Below are 22,996 nucleotides of genomic sequence, written 5' to 3'. Positions count from 1 at the left end.
TATGGATCAATTATAGCACTAACTAAACATGTACTGTCTAAACACTACTTGCGAAGATCAGGACATATAATTCACTGAGCCTCAGCAAAGAGATCTATCTCTCTTTCTTCCTGGCTAAGACTAAAGGCAAAAGTGTTGCCAGATTGAAAACATTTTCCCCACCCAAAACCAGCCTAAAACCCACACGGACTGGCCTTCTTTGTTAAACTGTACAGCGCTGCGTAACCCTAGTAGCGCTCTTGAAATGTTAAGTAGTAGTAGTAAAGTTAAACCCCGCCCCTGCTGTCATCAACCCCACCTCCGATGTCTTTAACCCCACCCCTGATGTACCCTCTGATGTCACTAACCCCGCCCCCGACGTAGCTGCTGACGTAGCCGCCGACGTCACTAACTCCACCCCCGATGTCATTAATCCAGCCTCTGCAGGGCTTCTATTGGACCGGTTGCGGGCAATTTTTGCTGGCTGTGGGTTGCGGGAAATTGGGCGGCTTTTAAAAAGCCGCGGTGCGGATTTGGGCAGTTTTCTGGGGCTTCTATTGGACCAATAGAAGCCCCAGAAAACTGCCCAAATCCGCACCGCGGCTTTTTAAAAGCCGCCCAATTTCCCGCAACCCACAGCCAGCAAAAATTGCCCGCAACCAGTCGCGGAAAGCCGCCCAAATTGGCAACTTTGGGCAAAATCATTACACTAAAGGAAACGAGCTCCTGGGCCACTCAGAGCCCAGTCAACAAGATTTGAAAGTATACTGCTTCTTTCTTCCTGCTTGTGTTAAAGAAAAAGAACATTCATCTCTCTTGTCGTCCCCCTTCTCCTCCACCGCTAACTCCAGGCTTCGTCCCTTTTCCCTCGCGGCACCTTATGCCTGGAATAGACTTCCTGAGCCTGTATGTCTAGCTCCATCTCTACCTGTTTTCAAATCCATGCTAAAAACCCACCTTTTCACCACTGCTTTTGGCTCCTAGCTACTACTCAATTGCCTCCCCTTGTTCCTTCTCACCCAGTACTTCCCTTACCCTTAATTGTCTTGTCTGTCTGTGTTATTTTTAGATTGTAAGCTCTATTGAGCAGGGACTGTCTCTCTATGAGGCAGATGCAGCAACCAAACGTAAAAACATCAAAATCGTTAAAGTCCCTAACGATTTTTAAAAAACGAAGAATGCACCAAAAAAAAAAGTCACACATGCTCAGATCGGTATTCAAACATACAATGTATCAAAGAATCACAATACACATCGGTAATCGGCCCCTAAATCATGCGCAGAGCAGCCAAGCGTTTTGCTGGCTGCTCTGCGCATGCTGTAAACGTAAAAACAAACAAAAAAAAAAGCCACAACACATACACATGGCTACCCGGTCAGCAAAATCCAAAAACAAAGGATCGGGAGGGGGCAAGAGCGCTCATCAGGAGCGTCCTGTATGGACGGCCTTGCCCCCCCCCCCCCCCGCTGCTCCCCACTTTCCGCCGCTCCCCCCCCCCCCCCCTGAAAAAGCAAAATGCTAGCTGGCTGCCCCGGTCCCCCTCGCTTCCTGTTCCTGTGTTCTGCAGAGCTAACTCCGCCTCCCGTCATTCTTTCGCACCGTGCCCCGCCGCCTTCTGATGTAGGTTACTTACGTCAGAAGGAGGCGGGGCCTAGGCCAGGGAAGAAGAGACGTCATGGAGACTCTACAACCAACACAATAGATCTTTCTGCCCGTGCAGCGCTTCTGAAAGAGGTGAGAGGCGCTGCTCGGGTCGTTAATAGGGAGGGGGGTCTCGGTGGAGGGGGGGAGCGGCATAGTTGACCTCAGGGGGGGCAGCGGGGGCACGGGGCGAAAGAATGACGGGAGGCGGAGTTAGCTCTGCAGAACACAGGAACAGGAAGGGAGGGGGACCGGGGCAGCTAGCATTTTGCTTTTTCGGGGGGGGGGGAGCGGCAGGAAAGTGGGGAGCAGCGGGGGGGGGGCAAGGCCGTCCATACAGGACGCTCCTGATGAGCGCCCTTGCCCCCTCCCGATCCTTTTTTTATTATTTTTTTTTAATGTGTTTTCTGACGTCCTTTGGACCAATCACAGCACTTTTAGCTCTGCTAATGCGCTGGGATTGGCTCAAAGTTTGTTTATTTTTTCACTTAATGATTTTTCCTGGCACAGAGCTGTCCTAACGAGAGGTCCAGACCTCTCGTTAGATTTCCTGCCTTTTTCCTGCGTAAAGGCAATCGGAAAAGGTTAGTGCATGTCGTTTCAATGGGGTTTTCACACTAATTGCTCATCTCCATTCCGTTTTCGTTAGCTGCTGGCTTCCTCGGTAAAAGCCCTTTGATGCATGCAACGGATCAAATTTTCCTCGTTGGAGGGTCATTAAAGGCTCATTTAGCTTTAGTGCATCTGCCTCTATGTCGGGTGTACAGGCTTAAAACACACTGTTTCTTCACACAGATTAATGCTGGGTGGGGAGAAGAGAGGGAGATGGACAGAGAGATGGGATGGTGCTGGTTGGCAGGGGGAGATGGTGCTTGGCAGTCAGGTAGGGGAGAGAGATTGAGAGGAGATGCTGCATAGCAGGGGGAGAAAGAAAAACAAAGAGATGTTACATAGCAAAGGAAGTGGGGAAAGAGTTAACGAAAGAATGGGGAATAAAAAAATCTACCTACATCTTTCCCTCACCCAGGTCCATCCATTTCCCTTTCTTTTATTCCCCAAAGGGGAATGAATGGACCTGGGTGAGGGAAAGATGTAGGTAGATTCAGTGAGAAAGGGAGGTTAAAGACTGGATATTAAAGAATGAATGAAATCTAAATGGATAAAGGCAGAAAAATAGAAGAAAGCTGAACAAAAAAAGATGAGTGTTAGAAATGGATGTGGTGGACGAAATGAAGAAGACAGAGATGAAAAATAGAAATGGAGAGAAAACCCTGGCAAGATAGATAAGAGAAGACAAGAAGCAGAGACTAGGACCAATATGGGCAGAAAAATTAAATGGCTAGACAAGAAAGGTAGGAAAAACTTTTATATTTAATTCAGGATAAAGTAGTGTGGTAGCCATGCCATTCTAAAAGTTAATAAAAATAAAACAAAAAATGGAAAACTAGGTGATACGTTTTATTGTATCAACTAAATACATTTTTTGACCAACTTTCAGAAGCCAAAACCACCTTCCTCAGTGATGGACTACAGTGATTGATCTATTGGCAACATGTAGAACAGATAAGATATGGATTCTAATTACCTATGATATTACTTTTGGTTATAGCCCTTTTGATGTATTCTGTGATACGACTACAGCACTTCGCTCTGTCCATTTTTGTGTTGTTGTGTAGTTTTTTTGACCCATGATGGTTGTATGACCTTGCTTTATGCTTGTATGAGAAGCGGGGGGTTTTCTCCACTTTTTTATGAACTATATACACTTCGAACTGGGTGTGGACAGAGTGGGTGGTGTTTAATCATTTTTGGAAACTCTCTGAAGGGGATCTTTTACAAAGGTACGGTAGCATTTTTAGCATGTGCAAATGATTAGCTCGTGCTAAACGCTAGAGATGCCCATAGGAATAATTGAGCATCTCTAGTGTTTAGTGCACACTTATTTTTAGTGTACACTAAAAACGTTAGTGTGCCTTTGTAAAAGGCCTACTGAGTGACTGTGATTTTTGACATAAAAACAGTGTCAGTAACGCAGGCAATAATGAAATAAGCCACCCGATTCCTGCCCGATCAACCCTTTTTAGAACCTTACAGAAACAAAAAAGTACACATGCGATCTCAAAATTATGTCTCCTCTTGGGTCTAGAATACTCTTCCCATGGGCCTTTGTAGGAAAAAAAATCTTCTCTCAAACAGATCTAACAACCCCAAAACAAATACATGTATGAAAGCTGAATACATGTATGAAAGCTGTATAAACCTCAACATGGCTCTGTCTTACTTACATGAGGAATATTGTTCTATAACATTTTGCCTGATCCTATTTCCCCTGAGAGCATCTGTCCCATTGGCAGCTGCTGGGAGAAGTAGAGTGGAGGAGCAGCCTAGTGGTTAGTGTAGCAGACTTTGATCTTGGGGAACCAGGTTCAATTCCCACTGCAGCTCCTGGGCAAGTCACCTAAGCCTCCATTACCCCAGGTACAAAATAAGTACCTGTATTTAATATGTAAACCACTTTGATTGTAACCACAGAAAGACCATATATCAAATCCCATTCCTCTACACTAGGTGGAGGGAAAAGAAATACTTGAATAGAAAAGATCTCAACAGCATTTTCCCCAGATAATAGCAAGAAACACAACAAGGACAGATACATAAAGTCAGTGTAACTGTCAATAAACATATGACATCAGTATTAGACCAATACAGAGCAGCACAGTAGCCAGATCAGTCTTTCCTTTGCTACCGTTGTAATATCCCATAATTGAGCAGGATTGCTTCAGCAGTGTATGTTGTTTAACGCTTTTAAACACTGTGTCTTTAATCCATGACTAAAACTAAACCCCTAATAGTTACAATCAAGACAGTGGTATTAAAAAAAACCCCAATATAAACTTTAATGTTTTTTTACTGAAATGAGAAATATTTCAGCACAAGACTAAATGCAGAGAGAAATTCACCTTAAACACTTAGTACAAATTCTCACATTCCTGTCTGCCAAAAATATAACATTGCTAAAAGGTGGCAGTTTGTGGGAAGAGGGGAAATCAGTTGAGCTGCCCTTGTTTCAAATATAAGATCAAATCCTAAACAAAGAAAAATGACTGTCAGTTTGCCAGCGTCACACATCCCTACCCAGCCAGTTCCAGTGCAGTCCATTTTTACTATGAACCATCATGAAATGTGGTGGCTGTAAATCTGTCTACTTATTGACGTTCCATTACAAGTGATGGGCTTGTATGGACTGGATGAAAACTCTAAGTAACGCTGCTGATCTCATGGCCTATAATTTGTGGCATGAAACACTTCTGATGTCATCAGAGAAGACGTGGTCTCAGGTTCTTCCTATTATCCATGGCATAACACTTCTGATGTCACCAGAGAAGACGTGGTCTCAGGTTCTTTCTATAATCCGTGGCATGAAACACTTCTGATGTCACCATTTCACCTTGAGCTAGAGGCTGGTCTGCATGTCATGCCTTCTTTCTATACTTCAGGGCTGCCTACAGCAAATCAAACAATTCCAAGCTGTTAAACTTTATTTTTCTTTTAATAAAGAAATATCTGGTGCATGCCCAGAAAAAACATTATCGTGAATTGAAAGAAACAAGATATCCAAAAATATCTTTGCAGTCACTGCTGATTACCATTCTATAATTGCACACAACAGTGATATGGAAGAGAAGAAGGAAGGTGATCACCCCAGATGTGTCCAGTTCTGTTTCAGAAACCCATGTCTTTCTAGAAACAAACAGCTAGTTGAGAAGTACAGCAGATAAATCTATTTATACAATCTGTCTACAACTAACTTAGATCTCCAGAGAAAATGTGGTTTAATACGCATGGCACACAGTGAAATCCCTTGACCACCTCGGTAGGAAGTGCATTGCTTTATAGACAAATTCTTTCCCTGAAGTCCCCCCCCCCCCCACCCCCCAATGTCTGGGTAATACATGCCCTTTTACCAGGCTACATTGAGGTCTCCTCACTCTTACCCTTAGCACCACTCCTTTGGCCAGCAGGGATCACCCCACTAGAGGCTGCTGTCCTCTCTCCCACCCCAGCATCAAATGTGTTGCCTGCTTGTTACATCTATCCAATCCCCACTGGCTATGTCAAACTGGAAACTCAAACTTGATGCATGGTCAGCCAAAGGACACTACTGAATTTAGTATTTCATAGGCTATGAATCAGTGGAAAAACAGGTAAGAGAGATGAATGCATGTGCAGCAACCAAGTGAGTAGAGCAGCAGGCTGAGAACCACACAAGACAAGTTCAAATCCCATCAGTCCCTTTAACACTTTGTTGATCTTGGGCAAGTCATTTCAGTGCCTCAGGTACAACCTCGATTGTAAGCCCCACGTGGACAGGGAAATAACTTGTACCTGAATATAACTGTATTGAACAGAACTTATGATAGTAGAGAAGGTGTGGAAGTTTAGGCTTAACTGTATTTAATTTGTAGATTTTATTAGGTATGTCCTTTTTTGTCATTTTGGGTTGTTGTGCTTTTCTATCAATGATTGGAGTTCTTACTTGTTTGTATGTATGAGTTGTATTTTTAAAAATGTAAACCGTTCTGTTTTGCAGCAGCAATAAGAAACGGTATATAAAATGAATAAATGATAAATGAATGAACTCACCTTGAATCTGAATTCAGAAAAAGTGAGTAATTTCATTCAAAATTCAGTGTATAGTATAAATGCTTTCTGTTCCATTTCTGACAGAGCAGAGAAGGAAGAGAAGACTGCAGTCTCCTACTGTAGGGTCATTTATATCAAATATAATGCATCCCTCCTATAAGAAACAGTCTTAGCTGTGATGCCTTTTTCTCTTTGCCAAGAGGGAAAACTTGAGTCATCTTTCAAAGCTTAAACGCAAGCGAAGACAAATTGTTCATTCCAGATGTTAGGTACCACCATTTAATGCATTTGCTTTCAAATTTTGGGGCTTACAGTTTTCAGTGAATTTTATTTTGCAAGGTTGGAAGCTGAATGTGGCCTTCAGTGCAGGTGCTTATGTCCTTCTGCCTACAATTACTGGTGCAAAAGCTTTTAGTTCCTTAAGACAGGTTGTAAAACCATCCTCGGAGCCAGTGGATTTTCCTGAGATTTCCCCTTACCTTTTGCATTGTCAGCCTTTACTTCTGTGGATGGGGAGGTCACATCAGGAAAACTCTGAGACACTGCCCTGTCTCCAGCATCATCTGCACATACTTTGGCATTATACTGGATAGGGGGAAACACACAACTCTCTGGAGAGGCAGATCCATTCGGTGACAGGTGACAGGTGGGTGCCGCAGGGTTGAAGGTTGAAATGGCTGATTCATCTGATTCACAAGGGATGCTCTTCCTCATTTTAGTACCCCATTCAGACTGGTTACTGCTTATGGGCATGCTTTTTTGGATAGAAACTGAAAAATCCTGAACCTCTGTTTCTTCTGGGGTATTAACTGAAGCACTCATTGCTCCTGAAGCAGACTCACTGTTCTGCTCTCTGATCTCATGTTCCACCTCTTCCATCATATCACACACCTGTTAGTAAAAATAAGATATTGTTATCTCAGGTCAGTTCTTAACTAATTACATCAACTATAGAAGTAAACCGTTGCTCGGGTATTGTTTATTTACCAGTGTTATGATGAATTGGACTTGGGTTTGTTGAAATGTATGGTTGGGGGGTGTGGGATAAGGACAGCTGTTCTGAGCAGAATATTTTAATGTGGGCAGCTTAGGAAGGAAGTTTTTAAGGTAGGAAGGAACATGGGGGAAGGAGATCTAAATATTATTTTGTTGTGTTTTGAAGCTCGGGCCTCCCTTGTGGTCTGAACCCTGCCTGACCACGTCTGGGTCCTCAGACATTTTTGAGTGTAATTTTAAAAGCCACGTATGCACATAGAACTTCCTAGACTATATGCAGATAAAGGATGTACATACATATAACTTTAGCCAACCTGAGTGGAGGTGTTCCCGGGGTGGGCTTAAGGAGGAGTTAAGTGTTTAGGCGCATACTTTATAACGTGTGCGTATACATACTACTGAGCAAGTGGAAATGTGTGTGTACGTCTGAGAGGTAATTTTCAAAGAGAAGCTATGTGCTTACTTTCCATTAGAAATCTAGTGCAACTCATGCCCTTGCCTGCTGCTCCTGTTACCCTCTTCATTTACTGAGCACTCTGGGGGGACTTTTCACTGAGACACCACCAGCAACAGTTTGATAAATTTTCCCTAGTGAGCACCAGGTACACTGAACAGCTCCAGTGTGTTTTGCAGAGGAAGAGGAACGAGGCAAGATCAGGGCCGGCTTAACCTATGGACCAGGTGAGGCACTGGCTCAGGGCACCAGTAATAAAGGGTGCCATAATCCTGGTATAGCATCTCTCCCTCCCTCTACCCACAGTTCAGTATCCACAGGATAAGAAGGACAGAAGAGAGAAGAAGAGATGCTGAACTGGGATGTGGGGGTGGGGGACGAGAGAGAGGAGGAAATATTGGATCAGGGTGGGGTGGAGGGAGAGATACTGGATTGTGGGGGAGGGGGTTGTTTAGTAGGCAGCATTCTAGTGGCAGAGTCTGAAAAGATCTAGATAGCACCAGTATTCTTATCCAGTTAACTTACCCATTTAAGTAAGGCAGCATAAACAGCTGTCAACTTAAACTGATAACTTATCTGTTTAAATTTAGCACCTCTGCTGCGGCCAGGCAGTCAAACAGGGTAACCCTGGTGGGAATACCTCCAGAATATCAATTGAGGTCAGGCAGTATGATTCAAACAGCAGCAGCTCCTGAAGCAGGAGCAAGTACAGATCACACCTGCCCCTTCTTTCCTCCAGACCCCTAGTATAACTCAGGTTTCTAGAAATGGGGGGGGGGGGCAGTCCTCAGATTTATCAATGGTAGGAGTAAGGCTTCAGGGGAGTTAACCTTCTGTAAGCCCACCAGAGAGCAGAGATCCTCTGGAAAAGATCTGGGGTGGGGCAGGGCTGTTGAGATGGGGGGTAGATTCCCCGGGCCGGGCCTCCAAGGGGGGGCCTGGCACCAGAAGGTTCTGCTCCCTCAGTCTCTCTCTCTTCTGCTCTTGTGTGTCGGTTCCCGGTACACAGGATCAGGAGAGTGACAGACTGAGGGAGCAGCAGACCCAGGAAGGTAAGGGAGGCAGAAGGCGGCGGGCCAGTTTGGGGAGGGGGGGCTGCAGCTGGGGTGGCCCTGCCCCAGCTCTGTTTGTCAGCAGCCCTGGTGGGGGATTGTAGGGGTGTTGGCCCACCAGAGAGTACAGGAGGTCTGGAGAACCCTTTAAGGTGTACCATCACCATGCAGAACTGGAATTTTTAAAAAAAAATTCACACATTGCTGTGTCTAGGAATATGCAAAGTTACAGGCCCTGGCAATGTGCAGAAATTTTCTTGTAGAATTTAGTGATGGGATGCAGATCAGTGGGTAACTCATTAACATCTTGTAGCTGAATTTTGCAAAAAATGGATACTAACCCATGAACATTTTTCTGGGTGAATACATGAAGCTCCACAGCTTGCTACATATACTGTAACTTAGATCAGTTCCTTATCTCTTGCTTAACTATACAACAAACTTGCCTTGATTTTAGCTAACCATCAAACTATCCCAACTGACACTGTATCACGCATCTTGTTCCCATCATATATCTATCTGCTCTTGGTCCCTCAGCTATATGGTAAGCCATATTGTAGAAATTGTGTAGCATCAGATCTATGTTAGTTGAATGCTCTAATGCTTATTAGGTGTAACATTGTATTATATCTCTGGTATCTGAATTCCACTGCTGTTAAATGTGTATATTTTTGATACTCTTTCACAGTAGATTTATTATTTTCAATTTACTGTTTTCCAGTTTACCTCATTTATTGTATTTATGTTTATTCTTGGTTATTTTACTATTGTTATGCTGTTAACAAAACTGTAAGTTTTATGTTAAACTGTACGCGCTGGACACCGCCTTGGGTGAATCTCTTCATAAAGGCGGTTCATAAATCCCAATAAATAAATAAACAAACAAACTAGCATGTGAGTTGCAGGCTGGTCCATTCTCTTGCAGGATCCAATCCATTTTTCAGAGCTGGCCATTTTCTGTGAGATGCCTTGAGTGGCTGTTTACATCTGGCTTACCTCTAATAGCAATAGCTTTTTCTTACACAGACAAAGGCAGACAGCGGTGGCGAAACGAATGGCAGCATTTTCAGACAAATGCCCTGCTTTCTTTTCTAGATAGCGAAGACTCAGTTCTTTGGCAGCAAGCTCCTCTGCAACTTGCTCTTTAGGCATCTTCTCAGCGTGGAACACAGCTTTTGCTTTTTGCATTTCATCCAAGACCAAATCCTTCTGTTGAGGACAGAGTAGTAACATTATAAAATAATAATGACAGCAAGAGATAACCTCTTATTGTACAAGAGAATAAGGGGTCCTTTTACTAAGGTGCAGGAGGGCTAACGAGTGGGTAATGTACGCCAATTCAGCACTACCGCAAGGCTAGCGCTTTCACCCAGCAGTAATTTTGAGTTTGGCGCACGCTGAATACTGCGGTAGAAAATAATTTTCTAATTTATACCGCGGGGAGGGGGGGCGTTTCCAGTGGTAATCAGCATTTGGCGTGCGCTGCATGGGTAGCGTGTAAACCCTTACCGCTAAGTCAGTGGGTTGCGGTAAGGGCTCAGGCCGTAAATAAGTGCATGCTACTTTTAATTTCAGCACACACCCATTTCCTGGCCCATTAAAAAAAGCCCTTTTACCCAACCGCGGTAAAAAAAATGGCCCAGCATGCACTCAAAACACATGCCCACGTAGCGAGGGTGGTTATTGCATCCCACTGGAAGCAGGTTGGGGTCCCTTCAATTAAGAGATGGCACAACAAGTTGAGATATATGTGCGAGATGGAGAGGCTGTTAGCTGAAAGAAAACATCAGATGAGTAAATGGCATTCTATATGGGAAAACTTTTCAAAACATTAAGCACAGAGTGTAATGAGCAAGTAATGTAACAGTGGTCAGTATGGTAATGCTGATAGGTGTCTTGGCGGGAAGGAAGGGTGGGTAGATAGGGGGGTGGGGTGGGTTGAGGGAGGGGGATTAACCGTTATATAAAATCTTAAACAATTTTGAAGTTCACTGAGGTTAAAATATGGATGTTACGGATGTAGAAAGGGGGTGCACTGGGTATTTCTTGTGTGATAGTATAAACTTATGAAACAGTGCATCATTCTTATTGTTACCGGAGCAATCCTGTTTTGTTTTCCTGTTTAATAAAGACTTCATGCAAATAAAAAAAAAAAAAAAGTGCCCACACTACCACAGGCCACGTTTTACTGTGGCTTAGTAAATGGACCCCTAAATGAAAGTAGATGAAAATGACTCAAAAGTAAATCCCCAAGCCAGTCGCCTAAGGCAGCAGCAAAGTAGAAATTAGGCCTTACCTGCTAATTTTCTTTCCTTTAATCCCTCCGGACCAGACCAGGATTGGACTGATGGGTTGTGTACGCCTAGCAGCAGGTGGAGACTGAGAAAATTCTGAGACTAGAGAGCCAATGAGAGCCCTGGCCATATGACACTAGCCTCAGTATTTGACTAACAAAGCAGAAAAGAAAGAGAGCAGAACTTTCTGTGCACTGTGAAATCAAAGCAGCCACCAAGCACTCATTGAATGTGCTTAACTAACAGCGAAGCCGTGTATTAGAGCTCACCAGCAACTCTCACCAGAGAAGTGGTATGGCTCACATAAAATGGTATATATATATAATAAATTGATTGCGGCATGGATGTCCAACCGCCACCTGAAGCTGAACATGTCCAAGACCGAGCTCCTCGTCTTTCCTCCTAAACCCACTTCTCCTCTTCCTCCACTCTCTATCTCTGTTGATAACACCCTTATCCTCCCTGTCCCATCTGCCCGCAACCTCGGAGTCATTTTCGACTCCTCCCTCTCCTTCTCTGCGCATATCCAACAGACTGCCAAGACCTGTCGCTTCTTCCTCTTCAACATCAGCAAAATTCGCCCTTTCCTCTCTGAGCACACCACCAGAACTCTCGTCCACGCTCTCATTACCTCTCGCCTTGATTACTGCAACTTACTCCTCACCGGCCTCCCACTCAGCCATCTATCCCCCCTTCATTCAGTTCAGAACGCTGCTGCACGTCTTATATTCCGCCAAAACCGATATACTCATATCACCCCTCTCCTCAAATCACTTCACTGGCTTCCGATCAGTTATCGCATACAATTCAAGCTCCTCCTCCTTACCTACAAATGCACTCAGTCTGCGGCTCCTCACTACCTCTCCGCCCTCATCTCCCCCTATGTTCCCGCCCGTAACCTCCGCTCACAGGACAAAGCCCTTCTCTCAGTACCCTTCTCCACCACTGCCAACTCCAGACTCCGCCCATTCTGCCTTGCCTCACCCCATGCCTGGAACAATCTTCCTTTACCCATACGCCATGCCCCCTCCCTACCCATCTTCAAATCTCTGCTTAAAACTCACCTCTTCAATGCTGCCTTCGGCGCCTAACCACTCGAGATATATAAAATACCCCAATCTATCCACCCTATCAGACTAACTGTTCACTCGTCCTCTAGATTGTTCACTTGTCTTTAGATTGTTTTCTTGTCTTTTAGATTGTAAGCTCTTTGAGCAGGGACTGTCCTTCTATGTTTAAATTGTACAGCGCTGCGTAACCCTAGTAGCGCTTTAGAAATGCTAGTTAGTAGTAGTAGTAGTAGATTGGGTTTTTTTTAATGTCTAAAAACTTAGAAAACAATGCAGTTTCTGATAAACGAACTAACTCACTTTGAAACAGAAGAAAACAATTCTGAAAAGTTGAAAGACCATGGGAGGGGCCTGGTCTGGTCCAGAGGGATTAAAGGAAAGAAAATTAGCAGGTAAGGCCTAATTTCTACTTCCTTAGCATCCCTCCGGACCGGACCAGGATTGGACTGATGGGAAGTAACAAAGCAGTAGTCCTAAGGGAGGGACCCTAGCAAGCCAGCTGTAAGTACTCGAGACGCAAAGATACCCTCCTGCCGGCACTGTACATCAAGTCTGTAATGTTTAGAAAAAGAATGAAGAGAGGACCACGTTGCTGCTTTACAAATATCCGCTGGAGGTACCAAAAAACACTCCGCCCAAGAAGCTGCCTGCCCTCTCGTGGAATGAGCTTTAACACTTTCTGGAACCGCTCTACCTGCCAGAATGTAAGAAGAAGCTATCATTTCCTTAATCCATTGAGATAACGTAGGCTTAGAAGCAGCCAACCCCTTGTGGGAACCAGCAACAAGAACGAAAAGACGATCAGTGCGACGAAAATCCTGAGTAACTGCGAGATAGCGTTTAAGCACTCTCTTAACATCCAAAGTACGCAACTTCCTCTGCTCCTCCTCCTCCAACCTCTGCGGTACAGAAGCCCGCACCATGGTAGTAATTACTGCAGCCGAATAACCTCTTTTAGTTAATCGAGCTCGTTCAAGAGCCAAGCTGTAAGACAAAATTGAGCCGGATCTGGATGTGGGATTGGCCCTTGTAACAGCAGGGACTTGTGAACCGGAAGAGGAACCTCCGACCGAAGATGCTGCAGGTCCGCGTACCAAGGCCGACGAGGCCAGTCTGGAGCTACCAGAACTTCTGGACCCCTGAGATCCGCGATCCGCTGTAGAAGGCGACCTAAGAGAGGCCATGGAGGGAACGCGTAAAGGAGTCCAGATGGCCACCTCTGTAAGAGGGCATCTATTCCCGCAGCTTTTGCGTCCTTTCGGTGACCGAAGAATCGAGGAACCTTTGAATTGAGACTGGAAGCGAACAGATCTAGGACTGGAGTGCCCCACTGCGCTACTATCAACTGAAATGCTTGATCGCTGAGAGACCATTCCCCTGGATCAAGAGTGTGCCGACTGAGAAAATCTGCCTGAATGTTTTCTACCCCTGCTATATGGGAGGCTGAAATGGCGTAGAGGTGAACTTCTGCCCACACCATGAGGCTGGCTGTCTCGTGACTCAAAAGGCGGCTCTTCGTTCCCCCCTGGCAGTTGATATAAGCCATCGCTGTGGCATTGTCCGAAAGAACTCGTACCGCCTTGCCCACCAGGAGGGAACGAAACTCCAGCAGAGCTAGTCGAATAGCTCTGGTCTCCAAAAAGTTGATGGATTTGGTCGCCTCCAGAGGAGACCAGAGACCTTGGGACAACTTGCCCAAGCAATGGGCTCCCCAGCCCCGAAGACTGGCATCTGTTGTTAAGGCTATCCACTGTGAGGAGACTCTAGCGGCATTCCTTTGAGAAGATTCTTTGTCCGTAGCCACCAGAAGAGAGAGTTGCACTCCTGGGACCTGAGAGGTAACCTCATTAGTAGTGAGTCCGTCTGAGAGGGCCACCGGGATAGTAGAGACCATTGGAGAGCTCTCATATGAGCTCTGGCCCAGGGAACTACCTCTGTCGTTGCTGCCATGGAGCCCAGGACCTGAAGTTAATCTCGAGCATAAAGGTCGCGTCTGTGAATTAAGTTTAATACCTGAGACCGGAGCTTTACAATTCTGCCCTGGGGAAGAAAAACTCTCCCCTGAGCTGTGTCGAAGGTATCTCCTAAGTACTTCAGAGACTGAGAAGGAACCAGCCGACTCTTGGCCATGTTTACCACCCAACCTAGCGATTGCAGGAAACTTACCACTTGATCCATAACCTGGCAACTCTCTTGGTAATACTTTGCCCTGATTAACCAGTCGTCTAGGTACGGGTGGACTAAGATTCCCTGGTTTCTGAGAGCCGCTGCTACCACGACCATAAAAGTGCGCGGAGCTGTTGCTAGACCAAAGGGCAGAGCTCAAAACTGGAAATGGCGACCTAGGATCGCAAACCTCAAAAACTTGTGGTGAGCTGGCCGAATAGGAATATGAAGGTAAGCTTCTGTCAAATCTAGGGCCGTTAGAAACTCTCCAGTCCGAACTGCCACTATAACTGATCGAAGAGTCTCCATTCGAAAACTTGAGACTCTGAGAGCTTGATTGACAGCTTTGAGATCTAAAATAGGACGAAAGGATCCCTCCTTCTTGGGAACCACAAAATAAATGGAATAACGACCATGTCTGCACTCTGAAGAAGGGACTGGGCAAATAGCCTGAAGATCTAAGAGCCTTTGTAGAGTCTCCTGAACCACGCCTGCCTTTTCACGAGAGCGACAGGGAGACTCCTGAAAGGCGTCCGAGAGAGGCCTTGTGAATTCTAAGGCATAACCTTTGCGAATGACTTCCAAGATCCACTGGTCTGAAGTTATGTGGGCTCACCTCTGATAAAACTGAGTCAGCCGAGCTCCTACAGGAACCAGAGGAAAGGCCCCCCACACCTTCATTGGGAAGAACGGGAGGGGGTTTGAAAACCAGTTCTACTCCCTCTACGGAAACCGCGAAAGGACTGCGATCTACTAAAAAAAACAAGACCTCTGAGCCTGAGCCCCGCGCCCAAAATAAAATCTACGAAAATCTCTCAACCTACCGCGACCAAACAAAGAACCCCGACCAGATAGACGAGACCTATCCTCTGGAAGGCGAGGAACCTTAGCTTCTCCCAAAGAATTCACCAACTTATCCAAGTCTTCTCCAAATAAAAAGGAGCCCCTAAAAGGAAACTTACTTAGCTTAGATTTGGAAGCCGCATCCGCCAACCAACCTCGTAACCAAAGAGATGGGCGATCTGCGACACCCAGATCCAAAGACTTAGAAGAAGCTCTAAGGAGATTATACAAGGTATTTGCTAAAAAGGCAGATCCCGTCTCAATCTTGGCTACTTCTACATCTATAGTAGCTAGATCATCCGTGGATCTATCTAGGACTCTCTCTGCCTAGCGAAAACAGGCTCTAGCTACCAAAGATCTGCAAATAGCCGCTTGCACCACCAAAGAAGAAACATCAAAACTATTCTTAAGCAGAGAGTCCAACCTCCTGTCCTGAACATCTCGAAGAGCTGTTCCTCCGTCAACATCCTTCTTGATCTATCTGCTGCTTTTGACACTGTTGATCACAGCCTCCTCCTTGATACGCTGTCCTCACTTGGATTTCAGGGCTCTGTTCTTTCCTGGTTTTCCTTTTATCTCTCCCAGCGTACCTTTAGTGTATACTCTAGTGGATCCTCTTCTACTTCTATCCCACTGTCAGTTGGTGTACCTCAGGGATCTGTCCTGGGACCTCTTCTCCATCTATACTTCTTCCCTTGGTACTCTGATCTCATCCCATGGTTTTCAGTATCATCTTTACGCTGGTGACTCCCAGATCTACCTCTCCACACCAGAAATCTCAGCTGAAACCCAGGCCAAAGTATCAGCCTGCCTGTCTGACATTGCTGCCTGGATGTCTCAGCACCATCTGAAACTAAACATGACCAAGATTGAGCTTCTTATCTTTCCCCCTAAACCAACCTCTCATCCTCCCCCATTCTCTATTTCAGTGGATAACACTCTCATCCTTCTTGTCTCATCAGCTCGTAACCTTGGGGTCATCTTTGACTCCTCCCTCTCCTTCTCTGCACATATTCAACAGACTGCTAAAACCTGTCGTTTCTTTCTCTATAATATCAGCAAAATTCGCCCTTTCCTTTCTGAGCACACTACCAGATCCCTCATCCACACTCTTATCACCTCTTGCTTAGACTATTGCAACTTGCTTCTCACAGGTCTCCCACTTAGCCATCTCTCTCCTCTTCAATCTGTTCAAAATTCTGCTGCACGACTAATATTCCGCCAGGGTCGTTATGCTCATATTAGCCCTCTCCTCAAGTCACTTCACTGGCTTCCTATCTGTTTCCGCATACAGTTCAAACTCCTCTTATTGACTTATAAGTGCATTCACTCTGCAGCTCCTCAGTACCTCTCCACTCTCATCTCTCCCTACATTCCTCCCCCAGGAACTCCGTTCACTGGGTAAATCTCTCTTATCTGCACCCTTCTCCTCCACGGCTAACTCCAGACTCTGTTCCTTTTATCTTGCTGCACCATATGCCTGGAATAGACTTCCTGAGCCGGTACGTCAAGCTCCATCTCTGGCCGTCTTCAAATCTAAGCTAAAAGCCCACCTTTTGGATGCTGCTTTTAACTCTTAACCCTTATTCACTTGTTCAGAACCCTTACCCTTATTTTATCATCCTCACCTTAATATTCCCTTATCTCTTGTTTGTCCTGTTTGTCTGTCCTAATTAGATTGTAAGCTCTTTGAGCAGGGACTGTCTTTCTTCTATGTTTGTGCAGCGCTGCGTATGCCTTGTAGCGCTATAGAAATGCTAAATAGTAGTAATAGTAGTAGTAGCGCTATAGAAATGATAAGTAGTAGTAGTAGTAGGAACCGTGTTACGCTTTGTAACTGCCGATACCACCGCATCGACCACCGGAACTTTAAGACGATCTGTCTACTTCTGGTACTGGGTAAAGGAGATACATAGATCTGGCTGGACAAAAAGCAGAATCTGGAACTTCCCATTGAGTTTTAATAACATCCCAAATATCCTGATGCATGGGAAAAGTTCTAGCTGAAGATCTAGTGCCTTTAACCAATAAATCAACCTTACAGACTTCAGGAGTGGTAGGATGTTCATCAAAATGCAAAGTGGAAGAAACTAAAGAGATGAGCTCTTGTAAATCCTCTTTATGAAATATCCTCGCTACAGAAGGATCCTCTCCTTGAGAAATAGGCACTGAATCAGGATCTACATGAGCCTGATCATCCCAAACATGCTCCGCTATACCTTCCTCTTCTTCTAAGAAAGGCATATCTTGATCTTGGTCAAAAACCAAATCTATCTGAGGATCACAGCCTCTAGGTTTCTTTACAGGAGGAACAGAGCCTGAGAACTCCCCAGAAACTGCTGCACGTAAACTAGCCTTCTTCATCAAAAAGGCCTGGTACATCTGCAGGACAAACTCAGGGAGAAACCCAGCTTCCTGAGATCCGGCGGACTGTACCAGGGACCCCATCTCTGACTGCCTGTGTGCTGCGGAAGACTGAACAGCTGAAATATCTGCTGGAGGAGAAGCTGCAGCTGGCGACAAGATGGCCGAAATCGCAGATTCAGAATCTAAAGGCTTCGTGGAGGCGTCTGAAGAAACCGTGACGGGCCGAGAAGCAGCTGTCAAAACGGCCGACGGAGACGGAGGTGCCGCTGAATCTACAAGTGCCAAACAAAATTTACATGCTCCGCTAGCGCCAACTCCTCAGCGCTGACAAACCACACAACATTGAAATTTCTCTGCCATAGTAAAACTGACTGTGACACCTCGCGCCAAATTTTTTTTTTTTTAAACGCTTCACAAGCGCAACCGGAGACCAGAAGAAAATAACTTAAAATGCTCATTTAAAGAACGGGTCACGAGTAGAGGACTTACCTTCCTCTATACCTCTTTTTTTTTTTTTTTTTTTAATAGAAACAGCTGAGCTGTAATTAAAAGAAAGAACCTCCACAGAGACAACTGGAGCTGCCTGCTCGTTAGGCTTCTGGGAAAATATATATAACTTTTTTTTTTAACTTTTAAATAACAGTGGCTGCCTCTCCCAAAGGCAGCAGCACCCTTTCAAAGAAAGAGCAGCCCTTCCCAAAAATAAAGGGAGATGGGGAGGATTAGGGGGAGGGACCCGGGGACACCCGAGTGTAACACCCCAGAGACAGTTGAGGAAAATAAACTCCTTACAAAGATTTCCAAGGCACAGAAGTAAATATATTAAATTCCTTTATATTTCTTTATAGGAACCAAAGAATAAAGAACAGCAAAGAAGAGAGACTAATGGGCTCACGTCCTACCTGCTGGAGACTGAGAAAATACTGAGGCTAGTGTCATATGGCCAGGGCTCTCATTGGCTCTCTCAGAATTTTCTCAGTCTCCACCTGCTGGTAGGCGTACACAACCCATCAGTCCAATCCTGGTCCGGTCCGCAGGGTTGCTAAGGAAGAACAGCTGCAGTCAAAGCAAAATAATAGACCCTAATGACAACTCAACCTCAAAGAACCATCAGGAGTTACTTCTACCTATGGGAAGTATGGGCCTTTTGAAATAGGCCATTTACCCAAACAAATGGCTTTTGGAAACTGCCCCCATTATGTGATCAAATTCCATTGAGGACTTAAATTACACCTATAGCATTTAATCCTCTGTTCCCACCGGGTCTTGCTTCAGGGCTATTTACTCATTGGTCTTCATTGGGTCTCAAGACCTGGGGTCAACTGTTTGAGGATGACATGCTACGTCCCTTTTCTTCTTTATTAGTGGATGTTCTGCTTCAGCCTCAGGATAGATTTACTTATATTCAACCATCACATTTTCTTTCCTCAGCTTCTGTTTATTCTAGGATACTCTGCAAAGATTCCCTTTTGAAAGACCTATGTGAGGACTCTCAGGGCACCTGGGGCTTGATTACTTGTTTATATAGGTGTCTTTGCTCCCACTCGCCTGCTTATACTTTGCACCGTCTGAACTGGCAACGTGGGCTGGGTCTGGTGTTGGAGATGGATGAGTGGAATTCCTTGGAAACAGCACTGCTGAAAGTCGCTGTTTCAGTGCCCTTGAAGGAAAATGCTGTTAAAGTTATGTTTAGATGGTATCTTACACCAGCCTGCCTCCAGCACATCTTCTTGGGCTCCTGTGCTTTTTGTTGGCGGGGATGTGGGGAGGTTGGCACTATGAGACATATTTGATGGACTTGAGAAAACCCAAGCCTTTTGGAGGGTGATTCAGCATAGACTTCAGCGATGGTTGGATCACCCAGTTCCATGGTCCCCGGTGTATTTCCTGTTTCCTAAGAAAGTGCCTGGTCTTAAGCAACCTCAAGCCCTTCTGGTGCATTATGCCATGTGTGCTGCCTATGTAACTTTAACATTCTCCGATAGTCAGAATATCCCAAACACCTAATATCAAAGCACTTTTATATATAGCTAATAATCTCACAGTATGCTTATTTATAAATCCATCAAATTAAGTAAACGGAGATCTTCGAATAAGCGGGGATCTTCAGAATTTTTAACAGCGCAACCATCCAAGAAATCATTTTTCAATATAATGATGGTGCTGTTCACCTCGTCATGGATCAACCGCATTCCTCCTAAATTTTCTTTGTTTTTCAATATTCTCAATAGTTTCTTAAACCATAATCCTTAAAGTGAACAATTATAACTTAGCTTTTTAGTGGCTATAAGCAGCATTAGTTCTCCAGATTCAAACCTCTGCCGACTTGGCGAGGTTTTGAATTTCTTCGTCAGGGACGAGGTTTGTGTGAAGTTATCGCCTTGAACTTTCCTTCAGCATATAAACAAAATAGCAGCCATTTTGTTTATATGCTGAAGGAAAGTTCAAGGCGATAACTTATCTATGGTACCAAATGCTATGCACTGCACTGGCCCAAAGTGCTTCTAGCTTACACTTCCCACACTTTCTTTTTTCATAAAATACAAAAACAAACTGGGACAAAGCATCTGTTGAGGGGGAAGTGTCAGTGTACCAAGGATGGCCAAAAGTTTCCGGCACAAACTGGGTCAGCTGGTGGCTTCGAGTGAGAAACAGAGTTCCCACTTCCTCTTTCTATCACTCACCACACCTAACACTGAAGCAGCTTGATTTTGAAGCCTGGTACCCTCTGGGCAGGTGATTTGCAGCTGTTCCCTGGCTTTCATCGCTTTCTCAGAGTGTGCATTTAGACTTTTGTAAGACACAAAATCCTCAGGCACAGCAAGCATTCGTACAAATGAGCTGACACAATCTTTTGATTCCAGAAAAGAAGCACCACAAATCACACAAACTTACATTACACCATGCTCTGATACAAAAAGAAACCGCTTGCTTGTTTGAGAAATGCAAAATTTCTTCACATGTGCCTAGGGAATTCAAATCCCCTGGTCCCCTTAATGCGCACCCTCATTAATGGGAACTGTCACACTGGATCTACCAGACACTGCGCCTTTGTTTTAACCGCCCCTACCCTTTGGAACTCTTTACCATTGACTATATTTAGCAAACTAACTTTAAAGCATTTTAAAGCTGTAATTAAAACATGGCTTTTCCAGCAGGCCTACAGACCTTGAGCTGGAGTAGGACAAGCTTGACACCACCCTGTACTGTTTGTTTGCTAGGATGAATGTTTGACTTTCCTATTTTTATACTGTAGTTCCTTCCATTTATATTTTAGTCTGTACACTTTTTTGCTCTACTTGTTAGTTAAAGCGGTATAGCAAGACTCAAATAAATTAATTAATTAAAAACATAATGGATGCAATCGTAAAAAGCCAGTGTAATGGTAAACCATGGATGTGTTTTTAACTTGTGCACTTTTGGGGAAAATTCTATATATAGCGCCTTAAAATATAAAACCACACGGTTAGCGTGATTCTATAAAGCACCTAAAGTTATGCATAATTTGTAGATTAAGCTCACACGCCGTTCTTGCCCCTAAGGTGTAGGCACACCCATTTAGGCCATCTAAAACCAGGCCTAAATACCTGCGCCTGTTAGGCGCAGATCAGATGTTTTTTTATAATAGTGTGCATAGGTTTTTTTTTGACACACCCACAACCCACCCATGGCCACGTTATAGAGTATGCCTAGAAAGTTGTGGACATGGATTTCTGAGACTGAGTCAGCACGGCTTTTGTGTGGGGAAATCTTGCCTGACCAATTTACTTCAATTCTTTGAAGGAGTAAACAAACATGTGGACAAAGGGGAACCAGTTGATATTGTGTATCTGGATTTTCAAAAGGCGTTTGACAAGGTACCTCATGAAAGGCTACAGAGGAAATTGGAGGGTCATGGGATAGGAGGAAATGTCCTATTGTGGATTAAAAACTGGTTGAAGGATAGGAAACAGAGAGTGGGGTTAAATGGTCAGTATTCACAATGGAGAAGGGTAGTTAGTGGGGTTCCTCAGGGGTCTGTGCTAGGACCGCTGCTTTTTAATATATTTATAAATGATTTAGAGATGGGAGTAACTAGTGAGGTAATTAAATTTGCTGATGACACAAAGTTATTCAAAGTTGTTAAATAGCGACAGGATTGTGAAAAATTACAGGAGGACCTTGGGAGACTGGGCGGCTAAATGGCAGATGACGTTTAATGTGAGCAAGTGCAAGGTGATGCATGTGGGAAAAAACCCGAATTATAGCTACGTCATGCAAGGTTCCACGTTGGGAGTTACGGACCAAGAAAGGGATCTGGGTGTCGTCGTCGATAATACGCTGAAACCTTCTGCTCAGTGTGCTGCTGCGACTAGGAAAGCAAATAGAATGTTGGGTATTATTAGGAAAGGTATGGAAAACAGGTGTGAGGATGTTATAATGCCGTTGTATCGCTCCATGGTGCGACCGCACCTTGAGTATTGTGTTAAATTCTGGTCGCCGCATCTCAAGAAAGATATAGTAGAATTGGAAAAGGTGCAGCGAAGGGCGACTAAAATGATAGCGGGGATGGGACGACTTCCCTATGAAGAAAGACTAAGGAGGCTAGGGCTTTTCAGCTTGGAGAAGAGACAGCTGAGGGGAGACATGATAGAGGTATATAAAATAATGAGTGGAGTGGAACAGGTGGATGTGAAGCGTCTGTTCACGCTTTCCAAAAATACTAGGACTAGGGGGCATGCGATGAAACTACAGTGTAGTAAATTTAAAACAAATCAGAGAAAATGTTTCTTCACCCAACGTATAATCAAACTCTGGAATTCGTTGCCGGAGAAGGTGGTGAAGGCGGTTAGCTTAGCAGAGTTTTAAAATGGGTTGGACGGTTTCCTTAAGGACAAGTCCATAAACCGCTACTAAATGGACTTGGGAAAAATCCACAATTCTAGGAATAACACGTATAGAATGTTTGTACGTTTGGGAAGCTTGCCAGGTGCCCTTGGCCTGGATTGGCCGCTGTCGTGGACAGGATGCTGGGCTCGATGGACTCTTGGTCTTTTCCCAGTATGGCATTACTTATGTACTTATGTAAATTCTAATTAAAGCAATTAGTGCCGCTAATTAGTTAAGTACCAATTATTGGTGCTGATTAGCCCCAATTATTGGTGCTGATTAGCTTGTTACTCAATTAAGTTGTGTGCACAATTTGACTACGCAGCCAAATTAGCACGCACAACTTAAGGCACCATATATAGAATTTGGGGGTTTATGCACATTTTCAAAAAGAAACTACCTGCATCATATTTCTTTGAAAATTAGCAAGTGGAAATGTGCATTGAAAGTGTCCAGATATTATGCACCGGCTGTTTATGCAGGTGGCAGACTGGGGCCAAAATTACCACCATTTATAATGGAAGGTCTGTGCCTCTCCCAAAACCTGGATATGCCCACAGGAATGCCCGGCCATTTCCTATGATTAAAAGTACGTTACCTAATACTTATTCACCTGAGTA

At 44.6% G+C, this 22,996-nt stretch overlaps 1 protein-coding gene across 1 annotated transcript in view; it reads right to left on the bottom strand.

The window, feature by feature from the left end:
• Positions 1-4,133: 4,133 nt before the first annotated feature.
• The window catches only part of LOC115472469 (interleukin-1 receptor-associated kinase-like 2), a 64,483-nt gene continuing 45,620 nt past the window's right edge, over positions 4,134-22,996 (bottom strand). Inside the window, exons 14-16 of the mRNA XM_030206759.1 lie at positions 9,764-9,976; positions 6,745-7,156; positions 4,134-5,124 (exon numbers count right to left, since the gene is read on the bottom strand). Coding sequence (XP_030062619.1) covers positions 5,108-5,124; positions 6,745-7,156; positions 9,764-9,976 — 642 coding nt within the window. The 3' untranslated portion in view covers positions 4,134-5,107. The remainder of the gene's footprint in view (positions 5,125-6,744; positions 7,157-9,763; positions 9,977-22,996) is intronic.

The sequence above is a fragment of the Microcaecilia unicolor genome, chromosome 6 (assembly GCF_901765095.1).
Source record: "Microcaecilia unicolor chromosome 6, aMicUni1.1, whole genome shotgun sequence".
Lineage (NCBI taxonomy): Eukaryota > Metazoa > Chordata > Amphibia > Gymnophiona > Siphonopidae > Microcaecilia > Microcaecilia unicolor.
Note: the sequence above shows the minus strand (reverse complement) of the source record. Positions and strands in the feature narration are given on the sequence as shown.